At 43.8% G+C, this 21880-nt stretch overlaps 1 protein-coding gene across 4 annotated transcripts in view; it reads right to left on the reverse strand.

Annotated features, from left to right (window-relative positions):
- Positions 1-21880, reverse strand: part of Kiaa0753 (KIAA0753 ortholog) — a 69252-nt gene that overhangs the window by 46532 nt on the left and 840 nt on the right. For 2 of the 4 annotated variants that reach the window (XM_013013354.1, XM_013013357.1), the window contains exons 1-3: positions 17469-17728; positions 16522-16677; positions 11915-12539 (exon numbers count right to left, since the gene is read on the reverse strand). In XM_013013354.1, the coding sequence (XP_012868808.1) occupies positions 11915-12539; positions 16522-16614 (718 nt within the window). In that variant the 5' untranslated portion in view covers positions 16615-16677; positions 17469-17728. Of the gene's footprint in view, positions 1-11914; positions 12540-16521; positions 16678-17468; positions 17729-21880 lie in introns of those variants that run through there. The other 2 variants (XM_013013356.1, XM_013013355.1) reach the window with 1 other exon arrangement.

Raw genomic sequence — 21880 nt, forward strand, 5'->3', positions numbered from 1 at the left:
AGATAGGGTGGCACTTTATTTCATAACTTCAATTTTTGTTATTTATCCACTAAAAGTTGAATGAAGGAGGACAGCACTTGCTTGTTAGCATACATGAGGCCTTGAGTTCAATCACAAGCACCAAAAAATAAACAAACAGGAGGCACGATGGCAGAGTTGTGTAGGCTCAGGGGTATGGGGCCTTTTGCACAGAACTCCACTTCAAGAGAGCACACCAAACTATAAACAAACAGAGCTTTACACCTAACAAGAAAATTCAGAATTTAAGTGTCTCCAAGAAAAAAAAAAAATACACAGAGGAATTTAAGCAGGCAATAGCCTAAGAGCTTTCCTGATTTCTTTTATGTTCCCTCCCCCCATCCCACTCCTGCCCTAACCCTACTCTCCAGTGGCTCAAGCCTCACCAGCAGACAGCAACAATATATGCATAAGTCTTGGAATTGGAAAACACAGCCACAGCAGCATGCAACAGGTCCACCTCTCTCAGAGACAAAGCATTGACACAGGTTGCTACGAATTCAGCGGGGAGTTCTGGACACTCAGTACCCTCCTACCACCCAGGCAATGCCACCAGAGTGGGCCCCAATTACCGGTTGTCATGTCTGCACCTGGGTCCCCCATGAACAACACTCAAAAGCAATCCACGCCTCTCTGTGCAGGGCCCTGATGCTGACCACAGCAACAACAGTGCCCCATAAAAGACCTGTACCTCTCTGCCCTGAACACTGCTGCTGGCCACAGCACCAGGCAGGGAGACTTTAATACCTCACTCTCACTAAAGGACAGGTCAATCAAACAAGATCAGCAAAGAAGCCTCCAAATTAAATGTTATCATAACCCAAATGAACTTAATAGACATCCACAGAATATTTCATGCAACAACCACAAATTCAGATCGTTTTGGGCAGTCCATGGAACCATCTCTAAAACTGATCATATCCTAGGACAGCCAACAAGCCTGAGCAAATGCAATAAGACTGAGATAATTTCCTGTATCTTATCTGATCACAATGGAATTAAACTAGAATTCAGCAGCAAAAGATACTACAGTAAACACTCAAACACAGGAAGACTGAGCACCATACTGTTAAATAACAACAGGTGGATCATTGAAGAAGTAAAAGAGAAAATTAGAAAGTTTCTACAATTCAATGAAAATGAAAATACATCATGCCAGCACCTCTGAGACAGAGTAAAAGTGGTGTTGAGTGGAAAAATCATAGCTCTAAGTGCATATATAAAGAAAATAGAAAGAGCAAAGTAAATAACCTCATGACACAACTGAAACTTCTAGAAAAACAGGAACAAACCAAACCCAAAACTACTAGACAGAGAGAGATAGAGAGACAGAGACAGAGACAGAGTGTGTGTGTGTAAAGGTTAGGGCAAATCAATGAATTAGAGACTAAAAAGAAAAAACTATACATAAAAATCAATGAAACAAAAAGCTATTTCTTTGAAAAAATCAGTAAGATTGACAGACCACCTCACTAAGATGATGAACAAAAATGGAGAGAAGAGACTCAGATCAACAAATTAGAAATATTAAAGGAAACATCACAACAAATATCCAAGAAATCCAAAACATTATAAGGACTGTTTTCAAAAAGATAGACAATCTAGCAGATAGAATAAATCTTAAGTGACATGCAAGCTGAGTAGGCTGAATCCAGAATATATAAACCACTGAAACAGAGACTCATAACAAGCAATGAGATTGAGTCTTCCAACAAGGAAAAGTCCAGATCCAGATGGATTAGCAGCTGACTTCTGTAAGACCTTTAAAGATGAACTAACAACACGATTACTCCTTAAACTTTTCCATGAATACAATTAAGGATCATTACCAAACATTTTATGAAATCAGCATTACTCTTATCACAAAACTAGGTAAGGACCCAAAAATAAAAAAGAACTACAGGGCTGGGTATGTGGCTTAGTGGTAGAGTGTTTGCCTGGCATGCATGAAGCCCTATTCCTTAGTTCCACATAAACAGAAAAAGCCAGAAGTGGTGCGGCTCAAGTGGTAGAGTGCTAGCCTTGAGCAAAAGAAGCTCAAGGCCTAGGCCTTGAGTTCAACCCCTAGCACTGGCAAAATGAAAAACAAAAACCCCATAGACCAATCATTCTAATGAACATAGATATAAAGCTCCTTATTAAAATACTTTCCAAAAAATTCAACAACTAATCAAAAAAAGTTATACACTATGATTAAGTGGGTTTTATACCAGAGATGCAAGGCTGGTTTAATATATGGAAACCAATAAACATAATAAACCATATTAATAGAGCCAAAGACAAGAATCATATGATCATTTCAATAGATGCAGAAAAAGCCTTAAATGAAATTCAACATCCATTCATGTTAAAAGCACTGGAGAAGCTAGGAATAGAAGGAACATACCTCAACATAATAAAGGCTATATATGACAGACCTAAGCCAACATCATATGAAATGGTGAAAAACTAAAACCATTTCCTCTAAAATCAGGAATAAGGCAAGGATGTCTACTCTCACTACTCCTTTTCAATGTAATTCTGGAACTCCTAGCCAGAGCAGTAAGGCAAAAGACTTAAAAGGGATTCTCATAGGGAAAGGAGAAGTCAAACTATCCCTATTTGCAGATGACATAATCTTTTATCTATAGGAACCAGGAGACTTCACCCCAAGTTCCTAGAGCTAATGAATAACTGTGGCAATGTACCAGGATATAAACTCCACCCACAAAAATCAGTAGCCTTTCTATATAACAACAATGTTCAGAGAGGAAAATTAGGAAAACAATTCCATTTACAATAGCCTCAAAAGCATTAAATATTTAGGAATAAACCCAATCAAGGAAGCAAAAAGACTGCTATAATAGAAACTATAAAAATCTAAAAAAAAAGGAAGTGGTGCTGTAGCTCAAGTGGTAGAGAGCTAGCCTTGAGCTGAAAAGCTATAGGACAGCACACTCAGACCCAGAGTTCAAGCGCCACAACCAACAACAACAACAAAAAAAAATCTGAAAAAAATAGAAGACAACATCAGGAAATAGAAAGATTTTCCCATGTTCATGGACAAACAGAAGTAATATTGTGAACATGGCCATATTGCCAAAGTGATACACAAATTTAATGCAATCTTCATCAAAATCCCAATGAGACAGAGAGAACAATCCAAAAATTTGTATGGAACAACAAAATTACCTTGCGTAGCCAAAGCAATTTTAGGCAAAAAAAAAAAAAGCAGTGCTGGTAGTATCATAATCTTAGACCTAAACTCTACTACAGAGCTACAAAAACAAGTCCAAAAATCAATGGAACAGACTAGAAGACCCAGGGGGAAAAAAGTGACACTCTCAGTTACCTGGTATTTGACAAGGGAGCCAAAAAATACAGTGGAAACAAAAATATAGCCTCTTCAATAATCAACGTTGGGAAAACTGGACATCAATATGTAGAAAACTAAAATTGGATCCCTGTTTGTCACCATACACAAATATAATTCAAAGTGGATTAAAGACCTCAATGCCAAACCTAAAACTGAAACTACCGCAAGGAGTAGGAGAAACATTAGAACTCATAAGCTTAGGCAGAAACTTTTTGAAGAGTCTCAGGGGCATGACAGATAGGAGAGAACTGACAAATGGGATTACATCAAAATAAAGTTTCTGCACAGTAAAGGACATAGTTACTAAACTAGAAAGATAGCCAAAAGACTGGGGAAGATCTTTACAAGCGATGCATCTGAAAAAGGCCATACAAAATATACAAGGAGCTCAAGAAATTAACTCCTCTCAAAACTAATAAACCAATCAATAAATGGGCAAAGGAGCTTTAAAGAGAGTTCTCAGAAGAAAGAATGGCAAATGGCCATAAAGGAAATGCAAATCAAAACAAGTTGGAGATTCTATCTCACCCCAGTCTGATTGACTAACATAAAAAACTCAACCAACAACGAATGTTGGTGGGGATGCAGGAAAAAAGGAACCCTACTGCACTTTTAGTGGGAATGTAAACTAGTATAACCACACTGGAAGGCAGTTTGGAGGTTCCTCAGAAAACTAAACATGAAACTTCCCTATGACCTAGCCACACCAGTCGTGGGCATCTACCCAGGTCATTACAAGCCAGGATATGCTAAAGACACCTGCACATCCATGTTCACTGCTACACAATTCACAACAGCCAAGTTATGGGAACAGCCCAGATGCCCTATAACAAATGAGTGGGCCAATAAAATGTGCACATATTTACAATAGAATTTTACTCAACCATTAGCAAGAACAGATTGTCATTTGAAGGGAAATGGATGGACCTAGACCAAATTATGCAAAGTGAGACAAACATATGTTTTCTCTCAGATGTAGAAGCTAGAGCTAAGCTATAACTGGATAGAATAACCTATACAGGAGTCTAGGCATCCACACACAGACTAAAGGACACTCTTAGGAGAAGAACCCAAAGGCATAACTTAAGTTATAACTTATTTGAACTACTATTATCGAAATGAATTCTAAAAAATGGAAACATGCTTCTGGTTGTTCTTGCTTTTAGGTTTTTCTTTTCAGGGTAGGCAAGTGGGGGGGCACAGAAATGGAGGAACGGTAAACAAATGCAGTGGTGGTAACTTGTGGGCAGGGACAGGATGGGGAAACTGGAGGGAAAGTAAAGGAAGAGGTGGCATTGTCTAAAAAAGAACTGTATTTATTACCTGACTTATGAAATGGTAACTCCTATGTTTAACCCCTTAATAATAAATTTTTATTAAAAACAAGTCAATAAGCCTAATTTAAAGAAAGCAAAATACTGATGTAGTCTCATAGGAATTATTTCTGTTCTTATTTGGGCTGCCCAGTGGAGGGAAGACCCACTCTCATATGCCTAAGAAATGTCAGGAATTGAGTTAGGGAGTGGTTTCAACTGCTCACCTTGCAAAGATTCTGATAAAACAGACTTGCAGAACAGCCTTGTGAAAGACACTTAAAGGCTGATATAAAGGTGGCCTGTCAATAGGTGTCACTGCAAACTACAATGAGTCCACAACAAGGCAAGAACAGATACCAAAAGTATTTACATATCTTTATAGAAGTTCGCCATGGTTGTGACATTTTATTATACCAAAAGTATTTACATATCTTTATAGAAGTTCGCCATGGTTGTGACATTTTATTACCCTTTAAAAGTACTAGTGAAAATTCAGATAAATAAAATAAACCTAACCAATAGAGTTCGAGAAGCTCCATTCTTAAGATCCTGGGGCTATGACCAAAAATGATTCTACCAAGGGCGGTATCTGGGGACCTGTGCTGACAAATTATACAAGAGGTGTGAGCTAAACCACTTTGCCATCCCATGAGAAATGTCATCCCATGGACAAAGTCTGGGTATACCCTGTGTGAATCCAGAGATTTAGGTTGGGAGGCATGGTGGCCAGAGTTTTCATTCCTTATCTATTTGCCTCCAATAACACTTGGGTGGATCCCAGCCTACAAGGAAAGTTCTAGAAATACTCTAGGTTCCACAACTCAAGTGCTCTAAAGAGTTCCCAGAAAGTCTAAGGAGTAAAGTAGTACCATCTGAAATAAATGAGGGTGAGCTCAAAGTTCTCAAATTTATTGTACATAAGACTTAACAGTATAGCTTATAAAATGCAGATTCCTGAACCATGTTTCTGGTTTCTACTCCATAGCTCTGAAGATGGGACTAAGAATCCACAGTTTTATGTCCATTCCAAAATGACTGTAATGCAAGGTCATACAACAAATCTTGGTTGAAAATAAAATTAAACAAAAAAAATCACACTGATTTAGGACTGAGGTAGAGCTCATGAGGCCCTGAGTTTGAATGCCAGCACCTAACGAACATTGCTTTATTAGGGTACAGAAACATAAGCACTTAGACCAATGTGTTCTGAAGAGTATCTGTATCAAGATGGGCTCTTAATCATGTAGGACTATTCTGGAATCACAGACAGTAAAGGGAGGAAATTTTCCTTCTTTTGGTTCAGACTGAAGAGTTCAGTTGAGAAGTACCCAGGGACAGAGAACAAAACAGAGTTAGTTCCGTATCAACCAGTATTAATCTATCTGGCTGTCTTCCCAAAGAAGACTATGCAGACACATCTTTGTATTCCTCCAAGAGGCTATCCTGAGAACTGTAGAAGGCACATTCCCATCTACAGGTTACAGCAAGGACAGGCTGAACTCACATATGAACTCACATTAAAAAAAAATAAACTAGGGGCTGGGAAGGTGGCTCAGTGGTAGAGCGCTTGCCTTGCATGCATGAGGCCCTGGGTTGGATTCCTCAGCACCACATAAGCAAAAGAAAACAGCTGGAAGTGGTGCTATGGCTCAAGTGGTAGAATGCTAGCCTTGAGCTGAAGAGCTGAGGGACAGCGCCCAGGCCTCTGGCACCACGACTAGGTCAACCATCTCAATTGGGATAAACAGGGAGATCTCAAGCTGGTTACCAGTAGCTCACAGCTCAAAGTATTATGTCCTAACAAGAAAGACTGGGAAGCCATGCCATTAAGTGGATGCTGGTCAGTGAAGAGTGTGCAAACAGGTTCAGAGAGACAAATGGAAATGTTGAGACAAAAGGAATGTTGAGGAATAGAGACAAAAGGAATGTTGAGAAATGAGAAAAATGCAAAAAACCTGCTTAAGAACATGAGGTAAAAGCAGATCACAAATGTTCTCCAGCTCAAGTAATATGCAACTTCATTTGACAAACTTAACAAACTTAGGAGTATCTCTCTTCCTGTCACTCAAACACCCATAATCAGTGAAAGGGAAACAGGATTAAGTGAACTCCTTTTGTATGCAATGTACTTGCTGAGTATTTATTGCATTTTCTCCTTTACATCCAAAACTACACTAAAAATCTGCATTTTAGTACCAGCCACTTCTGTTACATAATTTTTACATTAGAATTTAGTAAAACTAATGGGATATCCAGCCCTGCAAAATATGGTAGCTAAGAGACAGCTACATTTTGTTATTAAGCATTAAAAATGTGGTCAGTACAAAGGTCTCCTGACCTTGAAGAGAGCTAAAATGGTTAGAATTGAAGTGGGAGACAACAACCCAGACATCCTTACTTGGTAGCAGAAAGCTCTGACAATTTCAGTTCAGTTCTGCTTCAGTCCAGGAGAAAAGCCAGTTGGATAACACATTCCCTCTAAGTACAACAGGGTAAGCAGAGAAGTATAGGAGGAGGATCATCTGGGAAGCAGGAGACCAGGAATGGATCATGCTGAGGAAGTAGATAGTATATAGCCAGGCTTTAAAAAAGCATGAAAGAGATTGTGAAAATGGGGCAAGCTGGGAGAAAGGATAGGGAATCACTGGAGATGATTTCTAAACAGGAAAGAATGGGAACAGGGCAGTGGAGGCAGGAAAGGAACTGGGAAGTGATGCAATGTTCACTGCTACAGACTGACCATCTACTTTCTGAGTCCTCGAATCAGTGTTCACTGGTTATCAGCAGCACAGGAAGGTCTATAGGGCAGCAGCCTGACAGAACCACTTATGTTCTCAGGTGACCACAGTTGTATGATGGCAGCTAGGAAAATTGGCTTGTACAACTATACTCCTATCCAGCTAGAGCAAGTCTTGCGCTGCCCCCGACCAAACTGGACAAGGTTGTATGGGGGAGGGGCTGTAGTAGCAGCTCTCATCATGATTCCACCCATTCTTCCTGGATCACAAGATTCTGGCCACACCCCTGCTTTTTCATGTTTCTGACCAATGAGATAAAATCGCTGAGGCCACGCCCATATTCTATTGCCTCATAGCACTGGTGTTCCCCTCTATTGGCTTACACCACTGCTGAATGGTGAGAGAATTGAGATGATTTTGGAGCTACAGTAGGAAACAGACATAGTTGGTAGTTGAGAGAACAGAGGTAGTTTTAGAGAGCCTGGGAATGTGGCCCCCTCTTCCCTGTCCCAGTGCTGGGATGCCTGAGCAAGCAAGATGAAAAAGGTTAGTTGCAAGAAAAAAAGCTACTGCAAGAATATCTACAGTGGAATTGTTCTGACAGACCTGCAGAATACAAGAAAAAAAAAGAAAATTAAAAAGGGAGGTAACCCTAAGACAAACATTGCTGGGGACTGTAATTCAACCAAGAGTGAGGCCAAAGACCAAACTCACCCTGAGCCTCCCCCTCCACTGCACACAGCAGAGCTGCCAAGGTCAAGAGTGTCACAGGTTCCAACAATATTGAGGACAGGGAAAGGTGCTACCAACACCTGGTGCTTGCCCTGGACTCCAGCAGAGTACAAACTGAAGCAGGAAAAGAAAGACCTGCAGGATCAACAGGGAAAGGAGAATGAGAAGAGGGCGTGTGTGCAGGATGCACTGAAAATAGACCTGAAGCTCTACAAGCTATCAATACAGATGTTGGTTTCAGAAAAATTCGATTTACAATCTGCCCTGGCCTATGTGCAGCAGGTGGCCAATGAAAGAGAACTGAAGCATAAAGGTCTTGCCAGCCACCTGCAGGCTTCACAGCAGTGCACTACAGAGCTGGAGATGACATTGTCTGCAGTCTCCACATGCACAATCAGACAAGAACAATTTAGAGCTCATTAAAGACCTCAATGATGTGAAGCTGCATCTCCAGGAAAAACCCAGAAGCTGATAATCTGGAGGAAGAGAACACTGAGCTACAGGAAAGGCTGGGAGTGCGCCTGACCCAGAAGGCTGACATGAAGATCAAAATTCATGAGTTATGACAATCACTAGAGGAGCAGGCAGAGATTGAAAGCCAACTAGAGAACATGAAAGAGTTAGTGACAAAATTAAAGCTGGAAAGAGACAATTTTGCAAAGGACCTAAAGGTAGAGTTTCACATGGAAGGAGAAGGCCCAGAAGCTCTTGGAGCAGATGAGCTAACAGAGGAGAAAGAGCAAGGGATGAGGCAGGTGTTGGACGTAGAGACCAACCTGGTCTGAGAAAGAAGTTGGCACAACTGTCACTACTGCAGCTCCCTGCAGGACCATCTCAGGCTAAGCAGCAACTACAGGCAGCAACTACCAGTTGCAGGAGTGAAAAGAGCCTGAAAGAACAACTTTAGGAAAACTAGTGTCTTGGACTCCAGAACCTGGAAAAGCAAGAGCAGCTGTGGAGGCTGAAGAAGGCTGAAGAATGGGATCAGCATGAGATACACACCACTGTAAAACCAGGAGTTGAAAGATTAGCTGGATGAGCTGTATCAGGAGAAAGTTGAGTGTGTCAACTAGCTGTCCCGGAGAATGAGAACAAGCTGTAGGAGCTGTTATTGTGCCTTGCAGGTGAGGGTGCAGTGTGTCAAAACAAGATGCTGGCACCAGGCCAGACCCCTGCTCCTGAGGTCTCCTCAGACCTTACAAAGAATGAAGTTATGGAGGAGCACCAAGGTTGTGAAGAGGTGCAACTTGATGACAACGTGGACCCCAAGGAAAAGCTGGGGTACCTTGTCCTAAAAGAACCCCACTACAGGGGCTGGGAAGGTGGCTCAGTGGTAGAGCACTTGCCTTGCATGCTCAACGCCCTGGGTTCGATTCCTCAGCACCACATAAGCAAAAAGAAAAAAGCCGGAAGTGGCGCTGTGGCTCAAGTGGTAGAGCACTAGCCTTGAGCTGAAGAGCTGAGGGACAAGTGCCCAGGCCCAGAGTTCAGGCCCCACGACCGGACCCAAAAAAAAAAAAAAAGAACCCCACTACAGAGCAGATTGTGCCATTGCTGCCTGATATCCAGCACTACCAAGAACTTGCAGGCTTGGGCAATGAGCCTTGCCTCCCTTTCTTCTACAAGACAGATGTAAATGATGAGTATGGGATAACTGATATTTGAAGGCCTGGCAGCTACTGCCACTTCTTTAGAAGTGGACTCTTGCCCTTTTACATGTATTTTGGGACACAGCAGTAGAGTGGCATTCTCTCGGGCCTTAAAATGGGGTGTGGGAAAGCTAACTACAGGCTACACAGGATAGACACTACTGGAAGATGTCCCAAACTCTAGGGCATATAACAGTCTACTGATTGTCAAGGAAGGGGTCCATGTGCTGGTCAGTTGTGGGACTTGAACTCAGGGCCCAGGCTCTGTACCTGAGCTCTTCAGCTCAAGGCAAGCACTCTATCATTTTGAGTCACAGCTCCACTCCTGATTTTCTGGTGATTAGCTGAAGAGTCTCATGGACTTTCCTGCCTAGGTTAGCTTTGAACCAGATTTCAGCTTCCTGAGTAGCTAGGCTTACTGGCGTGAGCCACCAGTACCCGACACATTCACACATTTTTAAAAAATCAATTGTACTCTGTACCAGCAACAAGGAATTTTCTTGTTTGTATTTTAATGTACAAAAAAAGTAAAAAACTGTGAAATCGTGAAAAAAAAGTTAAAAACTGTGAAAAAGAAACGGTTATTAAACATAATAGTATGGAAAAAAGAAATAATATTAATAGAATAAATGGAGGTATCCTATAGTGGAAAAATATACACAGCAAAGAAGCGAAGAAATGCAATATAAAGTTATATAATATACAATTACAGAACATCTATAGTGAGACTATCCATCATCTTAGTTTCTCCCTTATGAATTGTTCAACTGATGTGGCATATTGCTCACAGAATCAAATAAAACATTAACATTAAAAAGTATATATCCTGTGGGTCAGGCCAGGCCAGCAGTGCTTTTGTTCCCCTGGTAGCACAGCTTCCACTGGAAATTTGTGTTGGGTTCCCACCACTGACACTGAGGAATGTAACAAGAAGCAAGCCACAGTGTTGTTATGTTTCTATAGGGATGATTTGACCTGTTCATATTATACCATGTATTTTTTAAGAAGACCTACTGGAGAAACTTTTTTCTGCCTGAAGTATGTGGAAATTTCCTTACACAACTGCTTTTCTTTTATCTTCTGTTTTGTGCTTATACTGGGGCTTGAGCTCAGGGACTGGCTGTTGTCCCTAAGCTTTTGTGTTCAAAGCTAGCACTGTACCACTTGAGTCACAGCTCCATTTCCAGCTTTTTGGTGGTTAATTGAAGATAAGAGTCTCAAGGACTTGCTTTGAACCTTGAACTTCAGATCTCAGCTTCCTGAATAATTAGGATTACAGGTGTGAGCCACCAATGCCCAGCCCAACTGCTTTTTCTGTTTTACATTTTATAATAACACAATTGATTAAAGTTTAAAAAGTTCATTACGCTCTTAAGTTTTAAAGCTGAGTTCAAGTCCCAGTACCTGCATACACACACCAAAAGCAAAATATAGACTATGAACTATCCTATCATAGCACAACAATTCCTTTTAATTCTCAGCTCCTCAGCTCCTTACTACTCATAGCTTTAGGCCAGACTTGATTTCCTGCCTGTTATCTACTGCAATACTAAGTTTTCATTTAGACCAAACTTCTACTTCCCTAAAAGAAGGTAGGGACACTGAGATCACTAGAAAACTGCAGGAAATGGTCTCTGATCACTTTATTCCTTCCTTCCCAGACTTTTTACACAAATATCTACCCCATCATTGGTGTGCCCCCAACACTGCTCAAATAGGACCTGATTTTACCTACAATCTGTTATGCTCCTTTTAAAGGTTACCTGTATAAAATTTAAAAATAATTTTGCTAGAGGGCCTCCTGAGTAAACAAGGAAAAGATTGTAGACTACCTTGTACTCAGGTATCAGATCTAAGACTGACTGACAGGAACTCCAACTTCCAGGCTGGGCCCTTAGTCAGCCTACATATGAAGTGTGGCCTATAACAGGACGCAAGTGAGACAAAGATGACATAGACTGCACTCCAGGTTCAAATCTTATGAGCTCTAGTGAAACCAACAAGCATATGAAACTTGGTGTGTGAAGAAGAGACCTCCAAATAAATAATTTCAATTATCTTATACTTATGGTATCTCCTCAAACTGAAGAATCTAATTTTTCTCACCTTTTTTAGTTACCTCTTCAATTTTATGGATACAATTGCTCAATTCTTTCTGCAGTCGCTGAACTTCCAGCAGGCTTTTTTGTTCACTGCAGTTTTTGTGGTGGTCTATTCTGGGTTGTGGCTGAAGTCCTGGATCATGGGTGGGTGGTGAGTTTGGCACAGTGAGATCTGAATGTCCTGGATGGGATGCATACACATAAACCTTGGCACCTGAGCTGGACACTCCTACTTGGGATGGCTGGTGGCTGCTCCGACAGACTTCTTGACTCTTTGTGTCTTTCCTTTCCACCTGGTGACCAGGATTTTTATTCTTTGTGTGTCCACATTTCTGGGTACTCTGAGGCTGACTTCTGAGGTGATATTCTTTTATGTGTTCTTCAAATTGTTTTCGTTTTACATCTCTTTTGGCTAGGTGGACTGCATAGCTAAGTCTCTCTTCTGATATGACAGAAAATGAAACAGAACTGCTTAGGTCAGCACCAACTCTTAAATCTGAATCTTTACAATGATCTGACTCATTATATGAGTGTTTCAGTTTTTCAATCGTAATTGCATGTGGGCAAGAATATCGGATTGCCAAGTTTTCGGGATGTGTAGGAATATTCCTATTAAACTGCAGCTGGTTCTTTAAAGAGAAAGCAAAAGTAAGCACATATTAGAATAACATATTTCATGGTTTTTAAATTTTCACCCACAAGATAATTTGTATACAGAGGTGTTCTGCTGTTATACAGCTAGATCAGCTGCTTTCCTACCTGCTTTAGTTCACATGCAGCCCAGGCTCTATACTACACTCCCTCAGTCCCACAGTATTAGCCTTTCACTTACTAACAGACATTGGGATCCTCCTCTAAAGTCAAACAAGAAAGCTTTAAATAGCAATCAGTAAGTTCCTCAACTCCCAGTTGTGGTCTTCTGTCCTGTTTCTAAATCCCACAGCCCAGCAAGTTTAATCTATTAAGAGCATTCAGAAAATGTTCCCCAGATATGTACCATATGACCACATCAACTAAGACATTTGTTGGTATATTTTTGGGTCTTCCTGAGTTTGGTTGGGATACATCTTTCAAGGTGGTACACCTTGCTCTCAATGGTCCAAATACACAGGATTACACCAATTTTTGTCAGCTTCATCATAATACAAGTTTTTATGATTTAAACTCAAGCAGCTTTCCATATTCCTAGAGCTTTTTTTCTTTTTTTTAGGTTTTGCCAGTCCTGGATCCTGCCAGGGCCTAGGCACTGTCCCTGAGCTTCTTTTGCTCAAGGCTAGTACTCTACTATTTGAGCCACAGCGCCACTTGTGGCTTTTTCTACTTATGTGGTACTGAGGAATCGAACATGCATGCTAGGCAAGCACTCTACCATTAAGCCATATTCTCAGCCCTCTCCTAGAGTTTTGTTTTTTTTTTGGGGTCCGGTTGTGGGGCCTGAACTCTGGGCCTGGGCGCTGTCCCTCAGCTCTTCAGCTCAAGGCTAGCACTCTACCACTTGAGCCACAGCGCCACTTCCGGCTTTTTTCTTTTTGCTTATGTGGTGCTGAGGAATCGAACCCAGGGCCTGAGGCTTGCAAGGCAAGTGCTCTACCGCTGAGCCACCTTCCCAGCCCCCTCTCCTAGAGTTTTTAAGAGGATTTTTTAATAGCAAAAAACAGCAATTATATTTTGGTTGTCTTTTCTAAATACAAATATTAGCCTTCAAAAGTGTATCTAACTATAATATTATTAAGCATTCAGACTGTTCTAGTTTCCTCCATGAATAAAAATAGTACCTAAAATATTTGCAAATTTAATAACTCCCCCTTTTAAATTACTTCCTTAGTATAAGTGATAAGCTGTGGTATTATGCCAAAGGAACAAAAATTTTTACAACTTTAAAATTTTTAAATTATTATGCTGGGCATGTTGGCACATACTTGTAACCACAGCACTCAGGAAACTGAGGCAGGAGGATCATGAGTTTGAGACCAGCCTGGGCTACACAATAAATTCAAGATCAGCCTAGACCACATGGGCTAGAGCTTGTCACTAAAAGTTAAAATAAAAAATTTTCAATTAACTGAAGGTAGGTACCAGTAGTTCACACCTTAATACTAGCTACTCAGCAGGCTAAGATATGGAAGATTTAGATTAGAAGTTGGCTCAGCCAGAAAAGTCCAAAAAGAGTATAATATGCTGCAGACACATGGAAGATAAAAAGGAGACATAAGAAAAATCACATGCGGGGCTGGGAAGGTGGCTCAGTGGTAGAGTGCTTGCCTTGCATGCAGTAGGCCCTGGGTTCGATTCCCCAGCACCACATAAGCAAAAAGAAAAAAAGCCAGAAGTGGAGCAGTGGCTCAAGTGGTAAGAGTGTCAGCCTTGAGCTGAAGAGTTGAGGGACAGTGCCCAGGCCCAGAGTTCAGACCCCATGACCGGACCCAAAAAAAAAAAAGAAATCACATGCATCTGGCCATATAAGCAAAAAGGAACTTTGGAAATAAAAACTGGAGATAAGCCGGGCGCCAGTGGCTCATGCCTGTAATCCTAGCTACCAGGAGGCTGAGATCTGAGGATCGCGGTTCAAAGCCAGCCCTGTTAGGAAAGTCCATGAGACTCTTATCTCCAATAAACCACTAGAAAACCAGAAGTGGCACTGTGGCTCAAGCGGTAGAGCGCTCACCTTGAGCTGAAGAGCACAGGGACAGTGCTCAGGCCCAGAGTTCAAGCCCCACGACCGACCAAAACAAAACAAAACAAAACAAAAAATTGGAGATAGGTGGGATTGGTTATCTACAAAGTGTGGGTAATGGAAAAGAAAAAGACTGAGTGAAGAGTAACATTTTTCTGAATATATGCTTTTGGACAGGTCTATCAGAACCATGTTACTATTTCACAGATATATGAGTGAGGGGAAGGAAGTTGAAAAGAAGGGGAGGAGGAAAGAAATAAAACTCGAAAAATGAATACTAACAGAAATCAACCGACCAAGCTGACTTTCAAATGAATAACCACATTAGAAAGCATTGTTTAGCCAGATGCTGGTGGCCAAGGCCTGCAGTCCCAGCTACTTAGGTGGCTGAGATGTGAGGATCACAATCTGAGACTTTTATCTCCAATTAATCAGCAAAAATCCAGACATAGTGCTGTGACTCAAGTGGTTGTGCACCAGCCTTAGCAAAAAAGCTAAAGGACAGCACCCAGACCCTGAGTGTTCCAGTACTAACATTAAAAAATAAAAAATTAATTTTACACTGGAAACATAGCAGAGACCACCTTATATGACCCAAGTCAACATGGCCAAATAGACTAAACTGACAGCATATACTTTGATACAATGCACTAAGATGGAGTCAGCAGCACACTGGTGCTTTTACTGCCCCATGTACACAACCTCAATGCAATTATGACAAGACACTAGACAAAGTGTCTTTTTCACTCAAAGTGAAAAAAAAAATTTAAGGCTGGGAAGTTGGCTCAGTGGTAGAGTGCTTGCTTCGCATGTATGAGACCTTGGGTTTGATTCCTTAGTACCATATAAGCAGAAAAAAAAAGCCGGAAGTGGTACTGTGGCTACTGTGGCTCAAGTGGTAGGGCGCTAGCCTTGAGCTAAAGAGCTGAGGGACAATGCCCAGGCCAGGAGTTCAGGCCCCACGACTGACAAAAAAAAATTAAATAGCTAGTATTCTTCAAAAGTGTGTCACAAAAACAAAAACCAGACTCAGAAATTCACACTAATGGAAACTAAAGACACAGTATAGCTGGGCAAAAAGCCAGTGTTACCTTGACACCCAAAACAGGATACAACAAGAAAAGAAAATTATACAGTTGGTGAGGTGGCTTAGCAATATTAATAAGAGTGTTTGCCTATTAATTGTGATGCTGTGAGTTCAAACTCTAGAACTATCCACCACACCCATAAAAAAGAAGACAATTATAGTCCAATTTCTTTGATGAACACATATGCAAAAATTCTCAATGAAATACTAAACCAGCTGGGCACAGGTAGATCATGCCTGTAATCCTAGACACTCAAGAGGTTAAGATCTGAGGATCAAGGTTCAAAGCCAGCTTGGGCAGACAAATCTGAGAGACTTTCACCTCCCATCAACAAGCAAAAGGCTGGAAGTAGAGCTTTGTCTCAAGTGGAAGACCTCCACCTGCCTTCAGTGGAAAAAAGCCAACCAAGAGCCTGAGTTCAAGTTTCAGTACCGCTCACAACATAAAACAAAATGAACAAAAACACCTTTACTTTCTTTCTCTGGTTTGAGTCTGATTTTTTAAAAAATGGGGCTGGGAAGGCAGCTCAGTGGTAGAGTGCTTGCCTGCATGCATGAGGCATGGGTTCCATTCCTCAGCACCACATACACAGAAAATATCAGCAGTGGTGCTGTGGCTCAAGTGGTAGAGTACTAGCCTTGAGCTGAAGAGCTGAGTGACAGTACCAAGGCACAGAGTTCAGGCCCCATGACCAACAAACCAAAAAAAAACAAAAACAAAAAAAACAACAGGACAATCATTAACAACTCTAAGACCTAGAAGGTAGTTTTAAAACTATTCAATGCCTTCTCTTTAAACTTTTCATGCTTGAAATGATTTACAGTATTACCTGGAGAAAAACAAAGCTACCTGGGTATGCTGATGCTTGGAGTCACACATCCCATCTAGCTGTGTACTGGATGCTAGGTGAACACAGGTGGAAGCTGGCTGGCCTGGTCCCATTATTTTCAATAGTGTAGAACAGTGATGGTTTAGTTAGCTGGAAAGTCTTCCTTAGAACCATTGCTAAAAGGAAACAGCTATTTTTAGAACAGCAGTCCTCACACAAAAAAAATCATAAAACAGATTAAAAACACACTGCCATGTTCATAGATCACTACCCTTTCTTTAGTAACCCATAGAAATTTCATGCTGATTGACTGTGCTCAGATACTTTTGAACTTGTGATTTTTCAAGAATTAATATTTTTATTACAATCTATTACCATCTCTTGGACCCTTTCTAGTACACATTTCAGATCTCAAGAATCTAAAGCAAGACAGTCACAGAGCAGAGCTGGGCCATGATTAACACTTTGTAGCAGGGTTCTTTTTTATTTTGGGGGGGGGTCCGGTCATGGGGCCTGAACTCTGGGCCTGGGCGCTGTCCCTCAGCTCTTCAGCTCAAGGCTAGCGCTCTACCACTTGAGTCACAGTGCCACTTCTAGCTTTTTCTATTTATGTGGTACTTAAGAAATCGAACCCAGGGCTTCATACATGTTAGACAAGTACTCTACCACTAAGTCACATTCCCAGCCTATCAAAAGGCAGTATTTAAAAGACAACAATAAAAGCCCTCTCAAGTAGCTAGGGGACCATAAGTTTTATACTTAAACCAGGATCTAGCACTAAGTATCTAAATCTTCAGTTTCCCCATCTTGCCTAGCCCTACACACTCATAGTAAGGCCATGAACAGTAGAGCATTTGGTAAGCTATAAGGGGCCAGGCAATGGTAAACTGCTTTCATCATTCTGAAGGTCTCCTTATACATTTCAGTAGCCCTACCCCTCAGTTATTTGTCCCATCTTGTTATTTACCTATTCCACAGGTCTATGTCTCATCTTGCCAGCCAGACAAGATTCCAGGAGGATTAAGGGCCTGTCTTGATCTTCTATTTCCCAACACCACAGGACTATGAACTTAGTAGATAATGTAACTTTCCATTTGTTGAGTTAAGCTTGTTTTCTAAGAACTGGCTCTAGTTTTAAATACAAAGGAGAATTTGTTCTCTCAAAGTGCATTGTACATCCTCTGGGAAATCCAAGGTTTAAAAAAAAAAGCTTAACTTGCCAGGCACTGGTGGCTTATGCCCATAATACCTACTCAGGAGGTGGCGAGCTAAGGATCATGGTTCAAAGCCGGCCTGGGCAGGAAAGTCTGAAACTCTTACCACCAATTAACCACCAAAAAGCAGGAAGTATAGCTGTATAGTTCAGGTAGTAGAGCACTAAACTTGAGCAAAAAAAAAAAAAAAAACCTCAAGCACCCAGGCCAAGTTCAAGCACTAGGACCAGAACAATCACCAAAAAGAGCCTGTCAGAACAACCAAAAGCCTGTGGCTCAAGTGGTAGAATACTAGCCTTGAAGAAGCTCAGGGACAAAACCCAAGCCCTGAGTTCAAGCTCTAGAACCAGTGTACATGCATGCACATGCGTACATACACATACACATATATACATACACACTTAAGCTTTTAAATAAATCAAAAGTTTACATATTGGATGTTTAATGACAGATACATCTGAAGGAACATAAAGACAGCTGTCTAAGATTCCTAGAGACATGATCCAAAATGCAGATGGGAAAAGGCACATGTGGGAGGCAGTCCTAACTAGTCTGATGGCACTGCAGGTCTGGAGCTGGAGTCACAGATGATTGGTGACTGAAGAATTGGGGCCAGAACAGCTGCAGCTTCCATGTGGTTAGTACCACCCCCTTCCCCTCACATGACTCCACAGGACAAAGGCCTCACACTCCACTAGGAAAAAAGCAAGATTCCCAGTTTCAGGACACATGATCACTCACACTTTCATACCCTGGACCTTGCAAACCTTCCCCTATACAAAGTCCTGGGACACCCCTCTCCTGCACATTCCCCGTTGTTACAGGAAAGCTCCTTAACTGTCACCCTACATACACTGGGGCATTTCTAGTGCCTCTCCCTCTATCCAGACACTGCTATAGCCTGTGCCTTCACCCCCCATTCAGAATAAACCTCCCCACAATCTGCTCCCTCCCAGAGCCCCAGGACATTCTCCCCCCCCCCACATACACACACATTAATGATATGTCCATCTCAACCTGTCCTCCCTCACATTTCCCCCTCACTTTGACTCCTGATCCTCCTCCTCCCTCTCTCCTCTCACTTTGTGGCAGGTGACTACTGAAACTCCTGATCTTCCTCCTCCCTGTCGCCTCTCACTTTGTGGCAAGTGATTACTGAAATGGCTGAGGCCCATGTCCTCCTGTGAAATTAGGGACACAGCAGTTCTAGTTCCAGCCACTCCAGGAATACTCTCACAAATTCCCCCCGTAGTTCTTGGACAGCCCCATAACCTAGCATCACCTCCCCAGACATAAGATGCCTCTGTAGCTTGGCCACTCCCTGCCAGTCCTACAGCCCTTCTACTCTCCCCTCCTGAAGTCCTGGCTCCTTCTGTGCACTGTCTCCTCCACACTGACAGGCCTGACGCACATTCATCTTCCTCTCCAGAGGATGTGGTCACCCACAATGCAGCAGGCACATGCTCCTCTGTGGATACAGCTGTAAGCATCTCCAGAGGCAAAGGTCTCTGCACAGCCCCAGGGACTATTCTATTGCTCCTGCTTCTCCACAGGCCTGGAGCACCTTCAGTGCCTTCCTCTCCCTCATTAAGTCCAGGAAGCCTAGCAACAGGAGGCACCTCAGTGGTTCTCCTCCCCAACCCCATGTTATCCTCAGAGATACAATCTCCCACCATTAGGAGCCCAGGTGCTGTGGAGACTTCCTGGGTCATGAACACTTGAGCAGCTGCAGGCATCTCAATAGTCTGTCTTCCTCCTGATAAACCCCAGATACCCTCAGAAAATGTCTCCTCCCTTGCAGGCTCCAGTTGTCCCAAAACCATGGGTGCCCTTGCAGTCTGTCTGATTCTTGACAAATCTGACACCCTCCCACAGACAGTCTTCTCCCGTGTGGACCCGGATATCCTAGCAGAAACAGGCGTCCCCATACTTGTGGAAGCCTTGACACCTGCTGATCCCCACCCTCTCTCTCTCTCCATGCTCAAGCCTGGGATACTTTCACAGCCAGTTTCCTCCAGCACAGGCCTAGGCACCCTGAGAGCCACAGGCTCCCCACCACCTGGGGACAGCCCTGCAACCACAGGTATTCCTGCAGTTTGTCTCCTTTCTGACAAGCCTGAAAATCCCTCAGAGCCAGTCTCTGCCTCTAGAGAGCCAAGTTCCTCAGGAGCCACAGGAACCCCAAAAGCCTTTCTCCTTCCCAATGAACAGGAGAAAGCCCCACAATCAGCAGTTTTTCCCATAGACCAAAGCGCCTCAGGAGCCACAGGCACCTCAACAGCAGGTGCCCTACCCCACAGGTTCACACCATCTTCAGAGTGGCTTCCCTGACACACAGGGCTAGACACCCACACAGCAGTAGGCACTCTGGCAGGCCCACTCAAAGCTATGGGAACTCCTGTTGGGGTACCCCTGTGCTTGGGCACCCCTGCTACCTTGGGCATCCCCAATGTCTGAGATATACCCATAGTCTGCCTTCTCCCACACATACAAGAGGCAGCCCCCAAAACAGCCTCCTGATTCACAAGCCCAGGAACCTGAAAAGTTGCAGGCCCTAGAGCCTCTTGCTCCTCAATCTGCCTTCTTCCCCACGGGTTCAGGACACTTCCATTGTGTGTCTCCTCCTTAGTCAGCTCTGTCTCAGCCACAGGTGCCCCCAGAGCCTGCTGCTTCTCCTGCAGGCCTGGGAGGACACCATAGATGGTCCCTTTCTCCCTGTCTCCCAGCACCACAGTCCTGGACAACTCTGGCAGCTGGCCTGTTCCTCTCAGCCCTGAGACACTCACACAATCTATCTCTCTTCCTAAAGTCTTAGGTACTTCCACAGTGTGTTCTGGACCCCACAGGCCCTGGGCACTCGGTAAACCTGCTTTCCACTCCCCAGGATCACATAGTGCTGCAGGGTGTAAAACACCCCATGATCCTGGGCTGCCTTCAGAGCTTCTCTCTACCCACAAGCTCCTCTCTGCCCTTTCCCTGAATCCTGGGTCACACCCACATCTAGTATCCTCCTCAGTAGCACAAGGCATCCCTATAGGCTGCTCTGTACCCCACAGGCCAGGGTTACTCTCAGAGCCTATATCCTCCTCTACCTGCCTCCTCTGCCACATGCCTGAGGGACCCATAGAGATGGTTTCTTCTGAAACAACTCTAGGTACCACCCAGGCATCAGGGACCTCCACAGCCTTTTCCCATAAGCTTGAGGCATCCCCACAGCCTGCCAGTTGTGTCACAGCCCCAGGAATCTGCACCAACTGACCACTGTCCTCCAGACCAGGGGTATCCCCACAACACATCTCCACCTCTCCAGCTCTGAGTACACCTACAGCCTCAGGTAAGTCCATGGCCCCAAGGTCCTCCGGAGTCTGTCCTAGTTCCTGAGGACCTGGGACGCCTACACAGCCTACCTCCTCCAAGAGTCCAGACACCACCACAGGAGAAGACACTAGCCCCACCTGGGCCTGCCCACAGGGACCTGAGGCTAGCTCACAAGCTGCCCCAAGCCCCACAGACGTGGTCAGTCCTGAGGCCTGGGATCCTGCCCTGGCCTGTCCTCTCACCCAGGGTCCCGTGACACCATCTTGGCTTGTCTGGAACCAAGATGCACGACCAGGGAGACCCCTTTCCACTGCCCCCTCTCCTGCAGGCACAGGATGGAGCTCCACTCGGCTTCCTTCCCAGCATCCTGAGGCCATCCTCATAGCCCGCACCTTCAACCACAGCTCCAGAATGCTCTCGTGCCCCATAGGGCTGGGACGCCCTTTCCTCTCACAGCCGCGGCGGCTCCAGATCCCCCTTGCTTCCTCCTCCTCCTCGGATCTAGTCACCCACACAGACCCAGCAGGCCCCACTACCGCCGGTTCACCAACAGCCCCGTTCACCCACACAACCCTGGGGTCCCTCGCTGCCTCGGTCAAGCCGACAGTCCCAGGTGGCCCTAAGGCCTGGTGGGCCCCCGCGGACTCCGCGGCACGTCTCCGCCGTGGCCGCAGCCTCTCCGCACGCACCCCGCGCAGCTCCCGCACCGAGGACCTCACGCGAAGCCTCGCGCCTCGGAACATCCCTGCACCCCATCGCCTCGCCCACGGCCACCGAACGCCTCGACGCGAACCGCCGAGCCCCACGCCGCGGGCCGGCATCCCGGCAGCCAGCTCGCGCCCGCGCA

The sequence above is a fragment of the Dipodomys ordii genome, unplaced genomic scaffold, assembly GCF_000151885.1.
Source record: "Dipodomys ordii isolate 6190 unplaced genomic scaffold, Dord_2.0 Scaffold19, whole genome shotgun sequence".
Lineage (NCBI taxonomy): Eukaryota > Metazoa > Chordata > Mammalia > Rodentia > Heteromyidae > Dipodomys > Dipodomys ordii.